This window comes from Gavialis gangeticus, unplaced genomic scaffold (genome assembly GCF_001723915.1).
Source record: "Gavialis gangeticus isolate Ggan-Ray unplaced genomic scaffold, GavGan_comp1, whole genome shotgun sequence".
Taxonomy (NCBI): Eukaryota; Metazoa; Chordata; order Crocodylia; family Gavialidae; genus Gavialis; species Gavialis gangeticus.
This window is the reverse complement of record NW_017729032.1, coordinates 215,443,715-215,454,099: the sequence shown is the minus strand read 5'-3', so window position 1 is coordinate 215,454,099 and position 10,385 is coordinate 215,443,715. Positions and strand designations below refer to the sequence as shown.

At 39.7% G+C, this 10,385-nt stretch overlaps 1 protein-coding gene across 1 annotated transcript in view; it reads right to left on the bottom strand.

The window, feature by feature from the left end:
• Positions 1-10,385, bottom strand: part of RUNX1 (runt related transcription factor 1) — a gene marked incomplete at its 5' end in the record, with an annotated part of 136,997 nt that overhangs the window by 123,994 nt on the left and 2,618 nt on the right. Inside the window, one exon of the mRNA XM_019523888.1 lies at positions 5,564-5,720. Within this exon, the coding sequence (XP_019379433.1) occupies positions 5,564-5,720 (157 nt within the window). The remainder of the gene's footprint in view (positions 1-5,563; positions 5,721-10,385) is intronic.

Genomic DNA, 10,385 nt, shown 5'->3' with positions numbered 1-10,385 from the left:
AAAACTCAATAAGCCGCACTCCATCCGAAATAATTGCCCACCCCTGATTTAATCATACACACTGTCTTCCATACCACCACAGCCCACTAGGAATAGAAAAGCCACCCTGTATGGGCTGTTCTAAACACAGCTTTTCTCACATAGCCCTATTACAGTATACATTAATATGGAGGTTTGGGTACCAACCTTGCAAACTGGGAAGAATTTTACCCTTGGATGACTTGGTGACTAAGAATGATATAACACAGACAAATGCAGAAGTCCTTTTATTAAGTTATAGAACAGGGACAGCACAGGCAAATTTTCTCCACATATTTCATCTGGGCCTGATTAAGACCATCTTCATACCCTACTACTAAGTCTCTGAATTAAAGGTTTATCAGTCTGTCCGTCTGTTTACTTACTTACCTATTACAATAACATGAATACTATAATGTTTATTTTTAGGTTGCATTGATTGCAACTTTTCTTTTTCAAATTCCCTGCTGTTACATTTCTTCAATTTCAGTTTCATTAATTCTAATGCAAGGAAATTGGTATATGAGGTTAGCTTCGTAAAGTAACTTTCTATTTCTAGAAACCCCTTACCCCAGAGTATATTCAAACATTAGAAATACAATACTACCCTATTCTTATATGAAAACCCTGATTAATAGGGTCAGAGGCAGACCCCACTGTAGTCAATAGGATTCTTTCCATGGAATTAAATGAGTTTGGATCAGGAGCCCAACTAACTGCTTGAGACAGTTTTTGCTGCTTTTTAGATTCATCTGAATATCAATGCACTCTGCACAATGCATACTGATATTTTAAATTAGGTTAAGGCAAATTTTAACACAATGCCTTTAAATACTAAGTTATGCAATACGAGGCAGAGTCTGTCATCAGAAGGTTAGTTAAAATAATTGAAGTTGGTATCTGTCCCCATAACTTTCTATGTGTAAACCTTCCCATAACGTGAATTTAATCTTAAACTGATATTTCTTCCCAAATTTATAACTGAAAGAAAGACTCCTGGAGGCAGATATTTCTGATCATGTTTTGCAATATCCTTTAAGTGTCCTCCTACAGGCTTTGTAAAAAGTTGAATAACATTTGCAAAATTATTCACTTGATCCTCATCTTGCTGCTGCTGCTGGAATTTTTTATTTCAGTTTTATTCCTTCACAAAATGCAACTTAAAAAAGGCTGTGCAATAACTCTAGTTTTACCTCTGAACTCCTGCAAAAGGTTTAAATGCAAGATTGACAGCTTCAGCAGGGAAAACAAGATGTTTCTGTACCAGTTGCAACTATATTAACAGATTAATAATGATTTTCATCAGCAAAACTTTGTTAAAGGTTACATTCTACAAAGCTGATAGGTATTTAGATTAATGAGTCCAAGAGGAAAATATATAGTGCCACGATGCTTTCCTTTTTCAAAATAAGCATTCATTTTTAATTTTTATCAAGACAATTGTGGTTTTAACTTTTTGTATCCATTTTATTTTATTACAGTAACCTACCCAAATTTAGAGAAATGGATATTTTGCATTGGTAAGGAATTCTTATTGAACAGAAATGGAAAAAATTATGAATGAAAGGAAAATTTTGGAGAAAAATATAAGGAAAATTGTTGCCAGTAAGCCTGGCAGAGGAGTGTAGGGTGTCTGTAGGCTTAAAATACATTTTTCTTTGAGAAATGACTTAGTAAGGCCTGCAAGCCAGACAGGCAGGTTTTCCCAGTAGCATTCTCAACCTAGGGTGAGGAATAGTAATCCTGGACTTCAGCCAATTCCAATGTAAATCTGTTTTGTACTGGAAAGCAAGCCAAATCACCTTTATACAACATCTTGCTGTTTCTGGAGACCTGTGATAGTCTCAGTTCCCTTTCTTGGTATCAAGAAAATTGCTTTTTCATACTGGACTACATGCCTGGCAACAGCAAAACCAGGCCAATTCCTTGCTAATAAACACAACTGAGTATCACCTTAGTTACTTGATTAACTCCTATCTAATATGTTGTACAAGTTTATCCTTCAACATACACAAAGGACCAGACCTTCAAATGGTGTAACTGTCAAAGTCAATGAAAAATCATCAATTGTATAGATGAAGATCTGGCCCACAATCTCAATTAAGGACTCTAGAAGTAAAAGCTAGTGTTTCCCATACTGATATGTAATAGCTTGCATTCTTTTTAAAACATAGCTGAGGAAAAATTAAGAGTAATTATCAAAATTAACAAGAGTTATTCTTTTCTATCCTCTAAAATATTTGAACTGTCAACAATTCTGATAGCTTTTCAATGATGATGATTATAGTTCAAATGATAACTGACACATAGTTAGAGAAAGTGAGGCATGAACTTGAACTGCTCCTATTTAAAGCCCTTCCTTATTATATACCACAATAATGATTTCAAATCACTCAAGGTACACAGACAGTATCCACAATTACCATAACTGATGTGAACTTTCAGTCACTGTTCATATAGTATTGGCATCACATTATCACTAGTGACAGCTGAATTTATTCAAAATCAAATATTATACATCAGAGTTTCATTTACTTTTCCTATTCCAGAGAATCAAAAGAACCACTGCCCTTTGATGAAGCTTATTCTTATTCTTTAGTCTTTATGCAAACTCAACAGAAAAGAACATCAGAAACCATGAAGCCAAATGCAAATAACCCACACCTTTAGAAAACAGTTCAGTGTTACATGAATAAACAAAAGCATGTATTAGTCATTCACTCAAAATATGAATAGCCAATGGCCCTTTTGAGATTAAACCTCCGAGACTAAATAGTAGCATACAAATCCACATGTCACTTTATAATTTAAATGATCAAGACATAGAATTAGAAGTTTTATAATGATTATTGTATTTATTGTGTGTGTGTATGAACAATCAACATTTTTGGCCTCGGACCGGTTTTAACAAAGTAAATGGCAACAAAAATCCTCTCTACGAGATTTTTCTTTTCAACAGCTAGTGTTCTCTCTCAGCTATCAAATTTTGACCTTGAAGAGCACACAGACCACAGTTATGATTTCTAATTTCCCTAGCATGGCCAGGAACCAAACTGCAGGTCTATTTTTGTTAGCTTCTCAACCACTTTTGCCAACTATTCATCTGAATCTTCAAAATGTTTTCTAAACACTCATCTCTGAATCATAATGCAAATTCCCTTTACCGAAATAGTGGAGCCTTTAATATAGCATATTAACATGTTTAATGACTGATACTTTTAGACATCACAGCATCTCAAATGTTTTTGGTAAATGGATATAATTTTCTCTACATCACCCTATTATTATCCTTCATTAAAAGAACAAAGCTGTTTCCAGATGCAGGTTTTTCTACCAAGTGCGTTCTGAAGATAACCCAAACAACAAGGTTTAAAGGATGTCTCTTTCTCTACATTAGGCCAATGGTTTTCAACCTATTTAGATTCAAGGTATCTCTTGGAAAATGTCAGTTCCTAGTTTTCGCTCTTTTTTGACTACGGGAAGAAAACAGAGACATTTCTGTTGCAAAGAACTGAGAAAGACCACAACAGATCAGAATGTCTTTAACACTATAGATTCCTATTTGAAATCTGTGAGTCTATCCTGTGACTCATGTTTGCACACCTAATAGTACTAATGCTGCAGAGCACCCCACAGCACTCTGGAAAGGATCTCACGACATCCAGCGTGCCATGGCACCCTGGTTGAGAATCACTGCATTAAGTTAAGAAAGCTACAGTACATTTGAGGCCTGAGTATATGTTTTATATGTAAAACACATTTGCTTCTCATGTTTACAGCTTATCTGTAAATCTGTTCTAGGGGAATAGCTTTCTAAAACTGTACATAAACTCTGCATTTCACAAACCATGTTTTTATGTCTAGAAAATGTAGCTTCATTTATAAAGCCAATAAAGTCTGCTGTCTATAATCAGTGTAACTTCCTCAGTCATAAGCCTGATTCTACTCCCACTGTAATGAATGACTTTGCAGGGAGCAGGAATGAGACAACTATGCAATCCTCCTGAAATATGCTCATAACGCCATTCATGTTTATGGGAGTTATGCATATACAAACACATCAAGAGGAGACTAAAGCACTAAAAGAAAACACAGAAGGAAATCAGGGTAGGGAAGATACAATTAGCTGAAAAGAGCTCTGTCTGGTTCCAAAGAGGCAAAAGCGCTCAATATATTAAGCAAGTATAAATGGTGGGAATGCAGTGGATATTGCCAGTTTTGATTTGTAAATTTTACAGTTTTGAAGGGACCCTAATCAGCAATCCTCTGTTCTGATTTTACTAAGATATGAACTAAGCAGAAGAGAAATGTATTTGTAAGCTTTGTATGAAAGCATACTGGCAGTACCTTACTTTTTGGCTCCTCAGCTTAAAACAAAAATAGCCATGTTACTGAAATTAATTTGCTTCTCTGCTGTGCACTTCATCCAGCAACCCATATTTATGCACACAGATTTTGCTTGCATGAACCACTCATGTGTTTAAGGAGAGCATTATAAAATGAGTTCTTAAGATTACCTTGCAATGCAGACAGAAACAAGATTGTTTAAAGTATGCATTTTCTAGGATTATGAGTCTGATCTAACATACACTACAGTTGATAGAAGTCTTTCAACTGATTGCACTAGGTTTTGGATCAGGCCTGTATCATTTTTTCATTCCATGACAAATGAATTAGGCACGTTAATTTCTGGTAACACGTAAAGATTTCTGGTAACATTTTGGATAGACTAATATTCTGAGTCTTTTTAAAAAACTTGTTTTCTGCATATAACAGGGATATGTTTTTTAAAATTTACTCGTGATTAAAAGTTAAGAGTGAAATAAAGTGGTCTAGATCTTCTGCTGGCAAAGCCTGTTAGGTTCTACTGGCTCATAAATAGCTTCTACCTACCATTTTTAAGTGCCCTCCACTGGTGCACTAAACACATGCCTATAGACACTTCTCTATGTTTATGTTAGAAAAGACTGGGTCAAAGAAATATGCCTTGCATTCTGAGTGGACAGGGATCGACTTCATGATGATTCTTAGTTCCTGTGGGTGCTCATCCCAGTCACGAGCTGACTCCCTAGAAAAGCACTTTCTCCTGCAGAGTTGAGCTTGGCCTTTATAGAAGAAATTTCTGTTGGACTAGAGAAGTCAAATTATCACCCACAGTCTTGGAGAATAAAGATGCACTGATTTTCGCCAGCTAAGGATGTGCCTCACTACATTTTGTTTCACAAATGTATAAATTAAATTAAAAGAGGGGTTCCTTTCTGCTTCTGAGATGTCATAGATATTCCTCAGGGTAGAATCTAGCCCATTGTTTTTGGATAGTTTTTTAAACGAGAATAGGAAATAGAAGTCATACCAAGGAATGGCTCTGGTAAAACAATAAAAATATATGATGAACTTGTGCACCACAGCAGTCAGCACAAACCAGATCTTGCAGGATTCCCTAGCACAGAAGTGGGACATATTTTGTATTCAAATTGTACCTAAGTAATTGGAACTTAGCTCAAATAGTAAACACAGTCAAAATATAGCTGTGAGCAAAACCTACCTCTTCCACTTCTGCCCACAAATCTGAGGTCGTTGAACCTGGCGACTTGGTTTTTCATGGCAGCTGTAGCATTTCTGAGCTCTGCTGAGTAGTTTTCATCATTTCCAGCCATAACTGTGACCAGTGTCCCATCAGGGACATCTCCTAAAGCCACCACCTGAAAAGAGTAAATAAAAATCCTCAGTTTTCCTATGTGAAATGTATTTTAAATCTGCTTAGAGTCAGTAAATGATCTGACAAAAAAGCAAAAAGCAACAAATTATATAGAATAAAAAGCTACTTGGAGTAAATAGGATGTGCTTCTAAGTGAGTCTGCACAGCTGGGTACAAATATTTTTAGCTAAATATGTCTGGAACACTGAATACAGATGTATGCATGTAAATATGTACAATGTGCAGAAACATATTCTGAAACAGAGACACTTCAAATTACCAGTAAATCAATGACAGGGCCTGATTCGGCTGCCATCTGCACTGACGGAATTCCTTCTGCCCTATGCCAAAGTAAATACAAATGATTGTAAAAGTAATATGAAGCCCACTGTCTTTTAGACATAAAGGGCCTGATTCCCCACCATGTTTATTTAGTCTTATGCTATATAATTCCATTCACTTTTGTGCACCTGGACCACTGTAAAACTAAAGCACTGATGTGGAAAAGGAGGCCTCAAATGTATATTTAATCCATGTTCACTTAACTGCTTCATTTTTTATTTTAGAAGCAAACTGATGAAACTTGAACCCTCTTAAAACTTTGTGTTAAAATTGTAACATGCACTGATAAAACCTGAAACAGTCAGTCTGAAAGCTGAATTTCTGTCATGAATGCTTCCGCTGTGAATCCGCTGTCTCAATATCTACAAATATTGAACTAATATTAAAAATGTATCACTTGCTATGCACTTGACATACGATGCATAATATTTAGGTTTCTAATCCTAACTTTTCTGGTTGGTGTCACAATTTTCATGTGGTTTAAACCTACTGGTATATGGCATTGCCTTAACTTTCTATGCAGGATGTAATTCTGATTTAATATAAACCAGTTTTAAGCTGATATAATTCAACTAATTTCTCTGGCACTTCCCTTTATTTATTCTGACAGAAGAAAGAGGTGAATCAGTTCTCTGTCTTATTTATTTAGATTCTGTCACTGTTGCTAAGATCCCCCCCCCCAACTCCCCAGTTCTGTGGCTGCAGTGGTGACCTCTGCATTACTTTAAAAATGTAGCTAGTTTTAGCTTCCTCTTTTACATATTTTAAGAGGAAGCAGTCCTGCATCATGTCTTCTGAGGCACTGCTTGATTTTTTTCCCTTCCTCTTAGCATTTTCTAATTTATTTCCACGCATTTAAAATGTCTCAAACTTTTTGTATTTCTTCTACCTTCACACAGAGCTTTCTAAATCATATTTGCTACTCTTTTACTTACTTCCTTTATTATACTTATGTCTTAGTCATACTAATTCCCTATAACATCATTTCAAGAGACTCCCTTTTCAGGTGTTTCAATTCCTCCTTTATGTAAGAAGCTATATTCCCTGATGCAATGCTCTTCCATTTGTTTTTTAGTGCTTGGTAACCCTTATTTTCACTTCCACATACAATAGTGTCAAAATTCCCTCATTATGCATATATTTCTACTTCCTCTTCCACAACCCTCTTCAGTGGCCCATACTTTTGTCTTTTGTTCTCCTCTGAACAAAGTTAACATGCTTTCATGGCCTCTTCTATAATCAGCACTTGGTATTTCAATTTTCCTATATGGGATAGGCTCATTCTTTTTTCATTTCATAGATGCATATAATGTTTCAATAGAAGAGCACTCTTTCTGTACACTCTCTCTGTCTCTCTATCTCTCTCTGTGAAATGGAAAGGAGAACAATTATGGAAACATCCTTTGACATAAGCACTTGTGTGTATGTTTAACAAATTATACCCGCATGTATTAAATGGAGAAAAGCCTTCAAAATACAGGGAAAGTGCTGTACTATTAAAAACAATATATATTTTAAAATCCATTGTATTCTAATACCCCAAAGACAACATCAAATATAAGGAATTTGAAGAAAACCCAAAAAAGTATAAAAACTTGCAGAGTCAAAAAAGAAACTGGAATGAACAGTCATAAACAAGAAGCACTGAAATACAAACATTTACATTATAAAACAGACTAAACAGATAAGTAGGGACTTGCTGACTGGAGCTATCTAGTACTTTGTTTTACAGTTCAGCTCTTAAAAAATACATCTTCAGCAAATTGGACAGAATATCAGCATATCTATTCTACAGCACATCTAACTCTCCCAATCTTGATCCACCAACTAAATAAAATTGGATTTAGATGATATCCTTATCCTGTATTGGACAATTAATCCATACTGCAGTTTACTGTTCAATTGCACCAATAATCATACTTTCTTTTAAAAATCCTTTCATTTCCCCCCTCTTGATAATCATGTAATTCTTATTTCAAGCCTTCAATTTAATTAAGAATTTTTGGAGGGTGAGACAGATGAAGCCAGAATTTTTTTTCTGTGTTCATTTAATTTTTTTAAATTGCTACAGTAGATGTTAGCAGGAACTCTAAACATCCCAATTCTACATTGTCATTTAAGTACAGGATCTTGGCCGTACACAAATGATTTGAACTGAACTGCGTGCAGCTAGATATTATTTCTTACTCTGTTTTTGCTAAAGCTAAAGATTGGTCCTCTTTAAAATTATCTCATTTTTTTCTCAAAGAACATCTGGGGGAAAAATATGGTACCCGAAACATATAGTTATGACTGATTTTATAATCAGTAAAATATTTCAGGTCTCGGTACCCAGGAGTAGCTACGGTTTTTGGTGGGGAGAGAGGGACTAAGAGGTTAGAAAACAGGTGGCTTCGCAGACGACACTTTCAGAAGTTCATCAGGAAATGCTGTTGTCTTTTTTTGTTTCTATTTGGATAATTTTATGTGGGGAAATGAAAGATCTTGCCAGCACTGAGCATTTGAAACCCCTGCCTTGTTGGCAAAGGTGCAGAGGGCTGGTAATGTAAGGTCTACAGCGTTCACTCGTTACCGAACAGAAGCGGAGCTCACGCTTCCCCGACAAAACCGCGCTCCAACGACCACCCGCCCCAGAAAGGCTTTTGTTCCCACCTGGCACCTGGGGCATTGATGCGAGAGGGGATCTTTCCTTCCGCACCTTGCGCGACGAAACTCGGAGGGGCTGCTTAGCTCTCGACTCCAGTTTTGTCTGGGCAACCACCTTGCGGAGGCACTAGGTGGTTCTCGCCTGCGCGTGGAAGGGCTGTGGTGGGACTCCGCAGCGGACTGCCCCCATTCCCCTTCCCCGTGCAGGATACGATCTCCCCCCGCCTGCCTCGGCCACTTGAAAGCGAACAGCTGGCCCGCTCCGAGGGCCATCAGCAAGCCAGAGGTGCGGAGGGGAAGCCAGATGTGCGCTCGGAATGGGGTGAATCTCCCTGACCTCCCCGTTTCTGCCTCATCCCCTCTCCAGCACTGTCCTCGCAGATCAAACCCTCCGACCCCAGGCACAATCCTAAAGCCGGCCAGCCGGATTCAGGTCTCTGATCTCCCCCGGGCCAGGCAAATGCAAGAGGTAACAGAGGGATTCAAACGTGCCCGCTCCAGCTGCTGAAGGGAACCACTTAAGGCCGCTCAAGAGGGAGCTGCGACAGCTCAGGGGAAGGGGAAACACATGTTGTCCTTGCTGGAAATATATAGATCAATGGCCAAAGAATTAAAAAAAACCCCAACAACAGCAAAACAAAACCCAAGCTCAGAGAAATGATCAATAGGCCCGGAGTAAAAGGAAAGAGGGGCAGCTTGAAGAAATGCTCGCAAGCAGGGAAGGGCAATCAATCAGCCCCTGGAGGCAGGAGCTCGGGAGCGACTCTTTCCTCCGCCGTGGGGAAGCGGCTGCAGCCCTCCCGGGTCCTAGTGACAGAGAAGCGGGGCTGGAAGGGAGCAGGCTCAGCCCTGGCCCGGCACCCACCCTCCAGACCCCAGATGAAGTGTCCCGCTTGAAGGCAAAGGCCACAGGTCCTCTGGCCCGGGAGGGCGCTGCCACCTCCCTCCGCCTGCTGCCGGGGCCGCACCTTGGGGGGCATCAAGGCAGCTTTCTCCAGCCGCTGGAGGCCGGGGGCTGCCAGCCCAGCCCAGCCGCGGGCCTGCCAAGGGCAGAGCTGCATCGCAAGTCGCTTTGGCAAAGGTTCCCCCCCCCCCACCTTGTGCCAGGCCCCGGGGATGGCAAGGGCTTGAAGTCAGGCACCACAATTAAAACCAGCCTGCGGCTCCGCCAGCTTGTCAGGCCTGATGCCCTGCCCCTGCGCAACTTTCCCGGAGGTTTCCTATTGAGGGGGGTATTTCTGGGTGCAAAGTCCCAGGCAGGTGGGGCTGGACCCAGGTTTCCTATTGAGAGGGTGTATTTCTGGGTGCAAAGCCCAAGGCAACCTGGGCTGGACCCAAGTTTCCTATGCAGGGTGGGTATTTCTGGGAGCAAAACCCAAGGCAGCCCGGGCTGGATCCAGATTTGAAATTTAGGGGGGTATTTCTGGGTGTAAAGACCAAACAAGTCAGGCTGGACCCAGGTTTCCAATTGAGAGGGGTATTTCTGAGTGCAACACCCAAAGCACCCCGTGATGGATCCAGGTTTCCTGTGGAAGGCGATACTTCTGGGTGCAAACCCCAAGTCACCCCGGGCTGGATCCTGGCTTCCTCTGGAGCAGGGTATTTCTGGGTGCGAAGCCCAAGGCAGGCCGGGCTGGATCCAGATTTGCAATTGAAGGGAGGTATTTCTGGGTGCAAAGCC